This window comes from Balaenoptera borealis, assembly GCF_965194805.1.
Source record: "Balaenoptera borealis genome assembly, chromosome: 3".
Lineage (NCBI taxonomy): Eukaryota > Metazoa > Chordata > Mammalia > Artiodactyla > Balaenopteridae > Balaenoptera > Balaenoptera borealis.
Genome location: NC_138866.1, coordinates 103,982,699 through 103,996,489, shown reverse-complemented (window position 1 = coordinate 103,996,489; position 13,791 = coordinate 103,982,699). Strand labels below are relative to the sequence as shown.

Genomic DNA, 13,791 nt, shown 5'->3' with positions numbered 1-13,791 from the left:
TTTTCCACTCCCTCCATATGACCCTCTCCTCCCCTAAGGAACCAGAGTTTGTAGCTGTAGAAAAGTTTGTATTGTGTATATATATATATATATATATATATATATATTTTTTTTTTTTTTTTGTATATATGTTTTTTAAAAAGGCATGATTATTAGATTTTGATGGAGTACAAGTGATAATGTTAAGTGATAATTAAAACAAGTGTTTTTCAATTCTCTTTTTCCTTTTTATTCTTTATAATAAAGCTTTATACATCTTTTTTCCTGTTTATTCACAAAAGAAAGGTGGTGGGAGAAGCTGTGGAAGATTCCTGAATGCATAAGGGGATGGGATGATCAGCTGAAACACCATGTTCCTAGCCAACTCGCTTTCCAAGGTGGTGTGACTAAATCTGATCAGCTTTTCTAGAGCTGAGTGTGCCTAGTCACATTTACAATTTACTTAGTGCTTTGACGATATCTGTTGTAATCTGTGATACTCTGAACAGGTGTTCAAAATTGATCTTGTAATAAAGCTGGCTAAGCTTATTGCATGCCTTTGCATTGCTTGCATCTTGGACTGTGTGCCAAATTATGCTTTAAAAGAAGTTTAAAAATCAAAATATTTCAGCTATCATACGTATGGGTTAAAAAAGATGGAAGCATTAGATAAGGATGCGAATTTGTTCATGTGGGTTAGGCTGGTTTGTTTACTTAGACTGTATAATGAAGGCAATAAGTTAATGTAGAATTGAAAATTTAAGAAATTTTGACAAATGGTTTGTTTTTATATTTACCCATCTTAATAATGTCAGAAAGTCTGACTTAAGTACTCCAACTATGATCATGAATGCCTTTGTATTATGTAATGCTTTGTTTAAGTCTTCCTTTCTTTCTCTTTTTCCAAGAAATGTAACCTCACAGCTGAGGCGACGACATCTTGGAAAAACTAGTGATCAAGAATAACCAGATAAACATGATGGGCATAAGGGTTATGACCAAAAGATCTCTCAGTGGCATCTATATCACTAAATATTAGGAATATTCATTCATTCAGTAGTGCCTTCTGTCTTTGTGTTTGTTGTTGTAAGTGTGAAAGTTAACTGAATTCTCTATGATGCATCTTTTAGAAGTATTGTCTAACCTAAGTCACCAGCTTTGCTGTGGCATGGATACCCTGTCTTCTGAAGAACTGTTCTGCTTTTTCGAAGCATGAATATTTGTTGTTTTGGAGCTCTTTGTATCAAATTCATGTTCACATTTTATCCTTACTTTTAGTGCTTTTTTTTTTTCTTCTCTCTGGCCTATGGAAATTATTACTGAGTCATCTAATCTTCTGTGTCAGCATATAGTTTATTGATATATGGAACAATGTTAAGAAATTATACACTTGAAAAAGCTGAAGATGGTTTTTTCCAATGAATATGCTTCTAGTCCTTGAGATTTCTTGTGGAATTTTTTTTCCAATTTGTTGTTCTTTATTATTCTTTTCATAAAGGAGCAGCACAAGACTAGTCCTTAAATATCGGAGATAGCTGTTGTGTCACTTCCTCATGCTGACATATTTACTAGAGGGTAAAATTAATAACCTTCTAGTAAGAGTGGCAGTCGAAGGGAAGGGCTCATCTGACTTCTGGAAACCTGTGTTAAACTGTAGTGCTTTGAACCTTGATTTTGGGCCCATAGGATGGAAACAAAACTAGGGACTAGTACACTCAAGGAAACTTTTGGTAGTTGTTGTCTTTTTTAAGTCTCAGGAACTGCTTATATACTTCCCTCTGTTCCTTAAACAGTTGAGCTTAAATTACCTCTATTTGAAATTAAATGAAGAGATAGAGGGGTTTTTTTTTCCCCCTTCTAGAAATAGTATTTGTTTGTGGCTCTAATAGCAGTGAAATTTAATAGGCTATGAGAATGATTGTTCTAATGGTGTAAACTATAAGGGAAGTTAAAAAAAAAAAAAAAACAACCAAAACCAGACCCTCAAAGGCACAGAGTATAGTTAACAGTTTCTTATGTATCGCAGTTGAAATCTTTGGCTTTATGTTGATAAACTTGAAAACTTGAGTTTTTGTTTCTATCGTGTTGTTTTTGTTCTTGGCTGTCGTATGTAAAAAGGCATGTAGGGATGGCATTCTAAATCATATTTACTGGGAAGGCTTTTCTAAAATATTTAATATTTATCTACATTTTTCTTTTTAAAATAGTATTTTCATCTCAGCCTAGCGATGACGAATCAAGTAGTGATGAAACCAGTCATCAGCCCAGTCCGGCCTTTAGACGACGCCGTGCTAGGAAGAAGACTGTTTCTAGTTCAGAATCTGAAGAAAGGTTACTTGCTGAACAAGAAACTGAACCTTATAAGGAGCCGTGTAAACGTCAGTTCAATAGTGGTCTCAATAAATGTGTTATACTTGCTTTGGTGATTGCAATCAGCATGGGATTTGGACATTTCTATGGTAAGTATTTGAAAATTTGTTGTATATAAACTGGTGGTGAAGAGAGAGGAATTCTGGGATCTGTTTTCAGTGTCTTCCTTAAAATATATGACCTTGGAAAGCTTGTACGTGTTTGAGCCTTGGTTTGCTCATGTGGAAACTGGGGATGGTGTTGCCTCACAAAGCTGTTTGTTTGCACTGAAATGAGTCAGTATTTAAGAAATGTAAGGATTGCTCATATATATATTTATTTAAAGAAAATATTGGAAGATTAAAAATCTGAAATGCTTACGAGGCAAATCATTTTAATTTAGAATCACAGTTAAACTAGGTTTAACTGTGACTTTATTAGGAGGATTATTTAAATTCCACTTGAAATAGTTACACATGAAATGTCACAATAATAGGTGCTCATTATTTCTACTTTTGGGTTTCATGAAAGCATTATATTTTGTGACCGTTGTTACTTCCATGATTCACATGACTTAAGAATTCATTTGTTTTATACTTTGCTCACTATTATCCTTATTAGTGTTTATTTACATTGATTAATAATTTTCTTAATGCAAAGCCTTTAAAAGTATCCTGGGTGAAAAGAGGAAGGAATTCCATGTGGTGTTATTTTTCTTTTGGGAGCCTAACCGTTGAGTCTTATTTAAGGTATATATTTGTACAAAGATAAGACTGAGAACTGAACATTCATTCTTTTTGCTTTATTAGAATTTTGAAAAAGACACTTTAAACAAATGTCTTAGATCTTGTCAACTTCACAAATTTCAGTTTGCCTTGTATTAACTACTTTTAGGATTTTTGCCTACATAATCCACAGTTTAGCTTTCTGGGTAAATCTGGTTTTGCTAGTTCCTTCCAACAATGTGTTCCTTAAGGTTGAAGAATTATATGTTCCCTTTGTTGATTTGTGGAAAAGATATATTATTCAGTATAGTGTAATGTTAGAAGAAACTTAGTGAAGACAATCAATTCTTGTTTAAAGTCAGAGTCAGTAAAATGTGTTCCTTCTTGTATTTAACTTTATATTAATAAAATAAGTATTTAGACTCCTGGTGGATGTCTGCTTGAATTTAATACTGGGATCCTGTAATTTGTATCCTCCCTTGAAGTTTGTTGTAATGAGATTTGACTTGAAATATATACTTAACTTGTTTATTATCTAGCTGGAGCAAATATATGAATATGTTTTTTTGAGCATGGTTTTTTCCCCTTGCAGGTAAACATGGAGGTAACAAAGGAGAAGGTCTTACTTTAATCTTCTTTTCTTACTAAAAAAAAAAATTGGACAGTGATTTAATGTTAATCCACATTGCATTAAAACCCTACAAATTGCATGACCTTTAAATATTTTGTAGGAAGATCAATGTAGGAGTGCTTTCAAAGTTGAGAAATTATTGCCCTGTTATTTAAGAATTTTGGTTACTTGTAAAATTTACTTTATTAATTATATTTAATAAATATTTTCCTGTAGTATTTCAAATTAGCTTTTTAGAATAGGAACAGCCTTCATAATAATAGGTCCATATAGTAATATGATTGGCTCAGGGAACATAAAAAAACTTAACCTGAATGATAGCTTTTCAAGGTCACTTTTAAAGGACATCACATTTTTTTTTCTTAATTGTGGCACCGATCTCAATACTTTTAGAGCTCTTTTGAGTTGATTTTAGAGCCAGCTTGAATTTCCCAGGCACTGTGAAGTCAGTCATTGCACTCCATAAACAGTCATTTGCTTTATAACCATTTAACAAGAACTACTAAGTTAATCACTCAGAACATTCACCAACCTTGGTGATATAAATTTGGAGTGTCAGATCTATCTTGGAAGGAAGAGAGAACTAGAAGGACTGAGGATAGTAAAAGAATGTACTATAGGTATTTGGCACTGCTTCAGGTCCTGAAAGTGCTTACAAACATTTAAAAAAAAATCTTGATGAAGCACCTATCTTATTCTTTCTTTTACCTGTAGACTATCCATATTCTAAATCAACCACGGAGTTCAGTTGATTTGGTTTCCTCATGGAGTTGCTTTAAGTATAGGCTGTACTGCTTTTCAGCAGACAGTATAACAATATAACTAGGTGCTAAGTTATGAAGCACAGACAAGAATCATAGCTCAAACTATGACACTGAGTCACCCTAGAGATGGTAGGATTTAAGTTGGGTCTGGACTTACACTAGGTGGAAGGAAAGTAGAACATTCTAGCAGTGGAGAACCTGATAATCTGGAAGTAAACTTGCTAGGTTTGGGAGCACTGGAAAAACTGGCAGGATTATAGCAGAATAGATATTTAGAGATAATGGAAAATAGGTTGGAATATGTGGGATGCTATTAATTGTAAAACATCTTGGAATCCAGGTAGGAGAGTTTGATTTATAGAGTGAACTGAGAGCAGTAATTTTAGAGGAAAAGTGCAGGAAGATAAATAGTGTGGGAAAAATTAGAACAGTTAACTAGAAGGTTTTGTAATTCAGGTATTCAGTGATCAGGACCTTGACAGTTCTCGTGATGGTGGGGATGGAGAGAAGGTTGGTGAAATACGGGACACTGAAGTAACAATGGAAAACAGAACTTTGAGCCTGGATGCTTGAGATATTGGTGGTTTACTTTTTAAATTCCAAGAAGTGTGTTAGCTGCTTTACTTTTGGTGTTGGGGGAGTTAGAGGGGAAGAGTTTTGCTAGATGAGAGAGTTAATAGATGGTGAGCACAGTTCGGTTTGTTTTTACCCAACTTTATTTTAGAATAAATTAGGGCAGTTGCTGAAGTTCAGTTTTTTGTTTCTATTTTTTAAATGAAGACACCCCCAAAATTGTGCCTAGCAGGCAGCTGGATATATTGGCTGCAAGCTCTGGTGAGATTGAGACTCTTCACCTGTAGAAGAGAAGTCTTAACAGCAGTGGTAGCAAAAACTGACAGTGGGTTAATGTGATTAAGGTAGGCAGATTTGTGGATATAACCAGAAGGCCTTACACCCTGGGTTGTAACACTTCATAGTTAGGCAGTTGAAGATGTAGAGGGGAAAAAAAACCTAATTGTTTGTGAGATTGATTGATAAAGGGCACATTGATAGTCATCAAACATATGCTATGTAATGGTACTGCAAACTCAGATCTCAACACATAGTTTTAAGTTATTTTCCAGTGGCCAAAGGAATTCATTCTGTTAGCAGTTTGCAAAAAAGAAGTTTTCAACTGCCTTGGGAACTATAGATAAATTTATTTCGATATTTCAAAAAATCTGAGATTCTTTTGAGTAATATTGAAACAAATTTGCCATGCAAATTTTGATTTTTTTTTTTTTTTTGAGAAGTGAATTCTAACAATATCATAGCTGTTAACTGGTAACAGTTGTCTGTAATTTGGCAGAAGTTTTCTCTTTAGTGGTTTTCAAGATGTACTGAAGAAATAAGTTAATTTTTCAGAAATCAATTAACTATTAATTATACTCTTTCATTACAAAATTCTGTGATGTCTTTTACATGATGGTATGCCACTCAGTAGATGTAATATTATGGTTGCCAAATGCATTTTGCCTTCTTCTTGATCTAGTGTTGTTTTTTTTCTCGTGCATGAAGCATGTAGCAGCATGTGATCAGCATGTCTTGGCAAATTAACATTTTGATTTTTAGGGTGAAAATATAGAGCATCCTGGTTAATTTACGATTTCTTTATTACTGGGATAGGGATGGTGATACTCCAGTACAGACCTAACTAATGCAGAGTTCTTAAAAGATCTGGCTTTGAGAATGGTGGGTAATCATAGTTAGCCAATTATTTTTCTTGCTATTCTTTTTGGGCTTGTGCTATATCATTTAGGCAAAATACAGTGAGAAAAAATAGACATCTTCATTTTTCCTTAGTTATAACCTGTGAATAGACTCCATGGTTTGTTCCTTTCTCTGTTGAAGTGGGGAATGCAACACTTTATGTACCTCAGAGAGCCCTTAAATACAACAGTAAGACAGAAACATTACATAAATTTTTTTGTTTGGTAAGGTAATATGGTCTGGCTTGTTTTAATCAAAAGGATAGTGAACTGCTTAAATATCTCTGGTGTATGCTAAATAAAGTAAAAAATATATTAACCTACTTGGCCTGATTTATAAATTAACATCCATATACCACCATTTGATGAATGACACTGTAAGATTTTACTTATTCCTTCTTTGTTTATATAATCAGAATTTTTGTAGAACTGTGAAATGATATTTTGAAGAAAATGATCCTGCCTGGATTAAGCAGTTAAATATATGCAAAGTAAATGTTTTATTGTATGTTTAAAAATATTGGTAATCATGACATTTATGTTACATATCCCTAATAAAAATTTTTATTTTTAGGCACAATTCAGATTCAGAAGCGTCAACAGTTAGTCAGAAAGATACATGAAGATGAATTGAATGATATGAAGGATTATCTTTCCCAGTGTCAACAGGAACAAGGGTCGTTTATAGATTTTAAGGTATGTACTAGAAATAAAATTTTAAAATTGTGTTAGCCAATAATTATGCTATTCAGAGACAACTACAGTGCAGATTAGTAAATCAGTAATAATATTGGTAATTATTGATTGAGTACTTACTGTGTCCTGGGCACTGTTGTACCTCACATACAGTATTTCTCTTATTTCTCACCACATCCCAGTGAATTAAGCAAGTATTAATTTCATTTTATGGATGGGAAAGAGGCTCAAAAAAGTTAAGTAACTTTCCCAAGTCTAGCAGCCAGCAGAGCTGAATTTAATTCTGTTTATCTGACTCCAAAGATGTTATTCCTAATCACTATATTATAGTTAACATTATTTTAATTGATATTATCTATGAAACATTATTATTATTAATGTTATTTTTATAGAGCCAAGCAAAACATTTTCATTCAGTGAGAGAGAAAGAGGAGAGTTTGTAGCTTCTCTGGGAGCCACCCTTGATCAAGGGAGGTGATCAGCCAGTCCTTTTTCTCTGGTTTCATGTCAGTTATGAAGAAAGAGAAAGCATGTTACACTTTCATACCTGAAATTCACCTGGCTCCAACAGGACTGTGCTGTCTATTCTGGGTTTATGAGGATTAGCAAAATACCTGGTCTCCTCTCTAGTTCTTGCCTAGGAAGGGTGTAGGGATTACAGATAAACTCAGGGTAGAAAGGTAAACTGTTCCTTTTTCCTTCCATTTCCCTAAATTTTCTTCACAGTTTATGTATATATTCTTTATAGGGTTATGATTGTATTTCTTTGGAAGACAGAATCCCACTTAACATCTGAATTATATCTTTCAAGGAGGGACTGCTGAAGTTAACTGTAAATAGTGTAGTTTTCCCTGCCTTGAGCAGAGGATGTTATAAAAAAGCAGCCATTTTCTTCTTACCATCATGGTTTCTGGTTCCATAGAATGATGTTGGCTCTAAGGAGACTCGCCCTGCATAGATATTTGCTGAGTCAGTTCTTGCAGACCTCTTGTCTCCAGCTGTTAAATGTAGTTTGGATTTTGAAGATCATCATGGAAGACCTGTCCAGGATCTGCTTAGTCACTTGATTCAAGATTTAGAGTTTACTGGATACAGAATATTGTACCCTGCAGTCATTCTGTGGTGCTCCCCGTGCTTGTGCATTTAAAGATAATGTTACATTAGCCTGTTCTACTCCATAGTTCACTTAAAAAAAAGTTATTGAAGTATAGTTGATTTACAGTATTATATTGGTATCAGGTGTACAGCATAGTAATTCATAGACTATACTCCATTAAAAGTTATTACAAGATAATGGCTGTAATTCCCTGTGCTGTAGGATATATCCTTGTTGCTTATCTATTTTATACATAGTAGTAGTTTGTATCTCTTAATCCCATATCCCTAATGTGCCCCTTCCCCTTCCCTCTCTTCACCGGTAACCACTAGTTTGTTTTCTATATCTGTCTGTTTCTGTCTTGCTATATACATTTGTTTGTATTATTTTTTAGATTCCACAATAAGTGATATACAGTATTTGTTTTTCTCTGACTTACTTCATTAAGCATAATATTCTCCAAAGTCCATTTCTGTTGGGTAGATGAAACTTGTTTTTTCTCACTCAGGGAGAGCAGATGAAATGATGACTGTAAGGAAATTTTAAATTTTAATTTGTTCTTCGAAGATTAATGAGCCAGACAGTGAAACATCCATTTCAGATATTTATTTTTCAAGTGGAAAATATCATCATTCAAAGGATTTTTTTTTCTTTTTTGTCTCTGTAAATCAGATATTTTTCTGGTCTGATTCAAAGGGAATAGTCATAATATTTGTAGTAAAATAAGCAAAGTTGAAGTATCATTTTGCTGATTTATGAAGATATTTTAACTGACTGGATAGTGCTATAACCATTAACCTGTTTAAGCATATTGTTTAATTTCTTGTTTTTTTTTTTTTAAATAAATTTATTTATTTATTTATCTATTTTTGGTTGCATTGGGTCTTCGTTACTGCGTGCGGGCTTTTCTCTAGTTGTGGCGAGCGGGGGCTACTCTTTGTTGTGGTGCGCGGGCTTCCCACTGTGGTGGCTTCTGTTGTTGTGGAGCACGGGCGCTAGGCGTGCGGGCTTCAGTAGTTGCGGCTCGCAGGCTCTAGAGTGCAGGCTCAGTAGTTATGGCGCACGGGCTTAGTTGCTCCGCAGCATGTGGGATCTTCTCTGACCAGGGCTCGAACCCGTGTCCCCTGCATTGGCAGGCGGATTCTCAACCACTGCACCACCAGGGAAGCCCCTTTCTTGCTGTTTTGATGAAAGTTTGTTACTAATACATGCATTGAAAGAAAGATCATTCAAGGCTACCTAGCACTGCAGCAAAATTCTCTAAACCTGACTGGACATAATTTCTCAGCAAGAATGTTGACATCAGAGTTACATTGCTAATCTGGTTACAGTCTCTTCAGAAAATTATTTGAAATTGGAGAAATTAGTTGTAAATGTTACCAAGATTCAATGTGTTCTCTAAAGTATGGTAGAACGTGTATGACTTATCTGAACTTAGAGATGTTAATTTGCATAGGACCAAGATCTTTCAAATGGGACTAAGATTATTGAAATTTTTTTTCTTCAAAGAGTGCAGTAAGTATAAACAGAACTTTCTGAAGCCTGAAGTCATCTCTAGCTGTAGTTTTACTTTTTTTAAAAGATAATCGCCCTCACCCAAGGATCAGAGAACCTTTAGTCCTTCCTACATTCTCTCTAGGAGCTTTCTCAGGAGAGATTGGAGTCCTGTAGTCAAAAGATAGAAGGCTGTCTTCTTCCAGTGTGCTATGTTTTTATCTTGATGAAGCTCTTTGCTGTGCATTTTCCTGCATATGAACCTTGTATTTTCCAGTTATCGTATATTGAAAAAACTACATAAAGGATAGTCTCTGCAGAAATAGACACTAAACATTTATGGAGTATTTGTTGTATCTTAAAGATTTAAGTTCAGCCTTTAAAGCTCTTGACATTTTTCTTTCTTATCTTTCAAAAAAATTTAGTCATTGAAGGAAAACCTTGCAAGGTGTTGGACCCATACTGAAGCAGAGAAAATGTCCTTTGAAACTCAGAAAAAGAACCTTGATACAGAAAATCAGTATCTAAGAATATCTCTGGAGAAGGAAGAAAAAGCCTTATCTTCATTACAGGAAGAGTTAAGGAAACTAAGAGAACAGATTAGGATATTGGAAGATAAAGGGACAAGTGCTGAATTATTTACAGAAAATCAGAAACTTAAGCAGCATTTGGAAGAAGAAAAGCTGAAAACACAAAGCTTCCTTAATCAAAAGGAGACTCTGTTGGCAGAAGCAAAGATGCTAAGGAGGGAACTGGAAAGAGAACAACTAATAACCATGGCTTTAAGGGTGGAACTCCAGCAGCTAAGCTCTAGTCAGTCATATAGCAACCCAGACTCTCCCAGTGTAGTGACTGAAAACAAGGAAATAGAAGTGTTACGGGAAAGACTCACTGAGCTGGAGCGCAAGCTAAACTTTGAACAGCAGCGTTCTGACTTGTGGGAAAGACTGTATGTTGAAGCAAAAGATCAAAATGGAAAACAAGAAACTGATGGAAAAAAGAAAGGGAACAGAGGAAACCACAGAGCTAAAAATAAGTCAAAGGAAACATTTTTGGGTTCTGTTAAGGAAACATTTGATGCCATGAAGAATTCTACCAAGGAGTTTGTGAGGCATCATAAAGAAAAAATTAAACAGGCTAAAGAAGCTGTAAAAGAAAATCTGAAAAAATTCTCAGATTCAGTTAAATCCACTTTCAGGCATTTCAAAGACACCACCAAGAATATCTTTGATGAAAAAGGCAATAAAAGATTTGGTGCTACAAAAGAAGCAGCAGCTAAAAAACCAACAACAGTTTTTAGTGAATATTTATATCCACAGTATAAGGCACATACACAAAACCAGAATAGTAGAGGCCCTACTACGCAAAGAGAGAGAAGGAAAGAAAAGCCTCATTTTGAAGAATTTGGAAAAAATACACATTCACAGAAATGCAGTGCTGAGCATGACTGTGGTGAAAATTATAATTCTTTCAGAAAGGCTTGTTCTGGTGTTTTTGAATGTGCTCAACAGGAATCCATTAACCTTTTTAATGTTAAAATGTTGAATCCTGTAAGGATAGATGAATTTAGACAGTTAATTGAAAGGTATTTATTAGAAAAACTGGATAGTTTTCATCATTGGAAAGAACTTGATCACTTCATCAATAAGTTTTTCCTAAATGGTGTCTTTATACATGATCAGAAGCTCTTCACTGACTTTGTTAATGATGTTAAAGATTATCTTAAAGACATGAAGGAATATCAAGTAGATAATGATGGAGTATTTGAGAAGTTGGATGGATATATGTATAGACACTTCTTTGGTCACACCTTTTCCCCTCCATATGGACCCAGGTCGGTTTACATAGCACCATGTTATTATTATAATAGTTTTTAACATTTATATTGGATAGCATTTGTATCATTTGATAAATTTCTTAGACTGTTACTACAGTTGACCTATAAACAACGTGGGGGTTAATCTGCATATGACCTGTAGTCGGACCCTCTGTATCTGCAATTCCTCTGCATCTGTGGATTCAACCAACCACAGACCATGTAGTACTGAAGTATTTACTATTGAAAGATATCCATGTGTAAGTAGACCCACGCAGTTCAAACCCACGTTGTTCAAGGGTCAGCTGTATTTGTAAAAGTACTTCTTGTAAACAAAAGTACTATTTGTAAAAGTACTTTATTGCCTGAGAATTTAGGATAAATTAAATTGAAAGATGAAATTTTAAGTTAAAATCTGTTACAAACTGAAAATTTCATATAATCAATTTGACTTGAGCAAATGGTTTAATTTCTATCTTAAATAAGTTAAGGATATATAATCCTATTTTAGCCTATTTTGTTTCTTTTCATTATACTTTATGAAAAGATAATCACTTTAAGTGAAATTATTTTCCTTTAATTTTTTATTTATTTACTCACTTTGGGAAGCTAGGAGGAAAAATACAAATTTCACTTTGAAATCAGAATAACGATTCAGGTGTCCCACTTACTTTCATTTGTCTGTTCCATTTACCAACTAAATTATGATATCTAATACATTTATTACAGAATTATTGTTGGTAAAGGTAGAGGCATGATCAAAGTGGCAGACTTCGCAAGCCAGAAGTTCTAATGTGTGTGCTTTATATATAACCTCTAAAAGTAATATTGTATCCATTGCATATCAGCTTTCTATTCTGTAACATGAAACTCACCTAATCTTCAAATGTTAGCTTTATTTTTTTACCTTTTAGAAAGGTAACTAACTTTGAGATAGTTTTATATATATATCTTTTTGAGTAAATGTAATGTGTCTATAAAATAATGAGACTGATTTTGGTGTCTTTACTCATTAAATACATATCTAGTGCAAAGTACTGTGAGGCTGCCCTGAGGAAACAAATGAAAAATTCTTGCTGTCAAAGAGCTCACAAACTTTTGGAGAATTAGGTCAGTACAAGGAATGCAGTGGAGGTATGGAGGCCTATGTATATGGTGGCCTCAGTCTGGAGATGTTTGGGAAGGCTTTGTAAGTGAGATGGCCTTAGAACTGAACTTTTTAACAAACTTTTGAAGGAGAAGTGAGAACTTGCCAAGCAGATAGGGTGGGATGTTCCACTCAAAGGGAACTTCATTTGCACAGATTTGGAGATATGAAGACATGCTACTTTAAGGAGGCAAGATAATGCTGGGGTGTGAACAGAAGAAAAGATTCAGAGCATGAAGAACCCTCACTTTATGAAGGACTTGCTTTATTGCATTTTGGGTCACGGGCAGTAGCCTGAAGGGTTTGTTGGAAAGGGTGAAGCTAGATGCTAGAAAGTGGGCTTTGAAACAGTATAGACATGAGCTGAAGGGTATCTGAACTAGGGCAGTAGCAGGACTAGAAAGGAGGAGGCAGATCTGAACAATATACAGTAAGTAAAATTGGTGGTATTTCTTGTGAAAGGGAAGTAGAAAGTAACAATGACTTCCAGATTTCTGGGTTGGGTCACTAGTTAGTGACATCAGCTACGCTAAGGAATACCAGAAGGTTTTGCATAAGGGGAATTGGAAATGAGAATTGTGTTTGGAGGGTACCTGTTGACATACAAGTAGAGAATTAGTTGGCTGTTGGTTATATGACTGTCTCTAGCCCAGACTCCGTGTGTGTGTAGACAGTCTAGGCTGGACGTATTTATCAGACTCCTGGGGAACACCAGCATCCAAGGGGTTGTAGAGAAAGAAGGCTGAGAATGCATGGCCAGAGAGTGGCATCATGAAAATCCAAAGATGTTCTCAAGTAAAAGGAATATTTCAGTGTTAAATGCTTAAACAAAACAAAACAAAAAAACGGAAAAGACTGGATTTCTTGGCTCGGAATTGGATGGCCATGGATGGCATTGTGGAGTGTTTCAGTTAAGTAGTGACAGAAGCCTGATTATATAGATGGAGAACTGTTCATGTAGACATTGTTTATAAGCCTTAGCTTAGAGAGAGAGACTCTGTAAGAGATGTATACGTATTCATGAATGAAGCCCCTGGGGGGGGATTAATTTTTATAGGAAAGGAGGAAAAATAATGGAAACACATCTCATTATTTTATTGTCACATTTCTACTTATCTATTGAGTGTTTCCCCTCTTTGCCAGCACAGTTTGTCTATTTTTTCTTTCTATAGGATAAAAGTATAAACTCACTGAATCTTTTTCGTATGGTTATAGTAGGATTATACTTCAGATTAATTTAACATCCTTTTTCAGTGTTCAGATAATAGATTAATGGATAAAAACATTAAAATTGTTTCTTGTTTAAATAAATTTAACTCTAACATGGATGAAAAATGTGTTTACTG

At 34.6% G+C, this 13,791-nt stretch overlaps 1 protein-coding gene and 1 long non-coding RNA gene across 13 annotated transcripts in view; one reads left to right on the top strand and one right to left on the bottom strand.

Moving 5' to 3' along the window:
• LOC309626870 overlaps positions 1-13,791 on the bottom strand; it is a 604,516-nt gene that overhangs the window by 5,807 nt on the left and 584,918 nt on the right. The window lies entirely within an intron of this gene.
• Positions 1-13,791, top strand: part of CCPG1 (cell cycle progression 1) — a 64,747-nt gene that overhangs the window by 23,348 nt on the left and 27,608 nt on the right. For 8 of the 12 annotated variants that reach the window (XM_082388090.1, XM_082388089.1, XM_082388091.1 and 5 more), the window contains exons 6-9: positions 282-377; positions 2,187-2,438; positions 6,771-6,892; positions 9,908-11,316. In XM_082388090.1, coding sequence (XP_082244216.1) covers positions 282-377; positions 2,187-2,438; positions 6,771-6,892; positions 9,908-11,316 — 1,879 coding nt within the window. Of the gene's footprint in view, positions 1-281; positions 378-2,186; positions 2,439-6,770; positions 6,893-9,907; positions 11,317-12,326; positions 13,781-13,791 lie in introns of those variants that run through there. The other 4 variants (XM_082388086.1, XM_082388095.1, XR_014243418.1 and 1 more) reach the window with 3 other exon arrangements.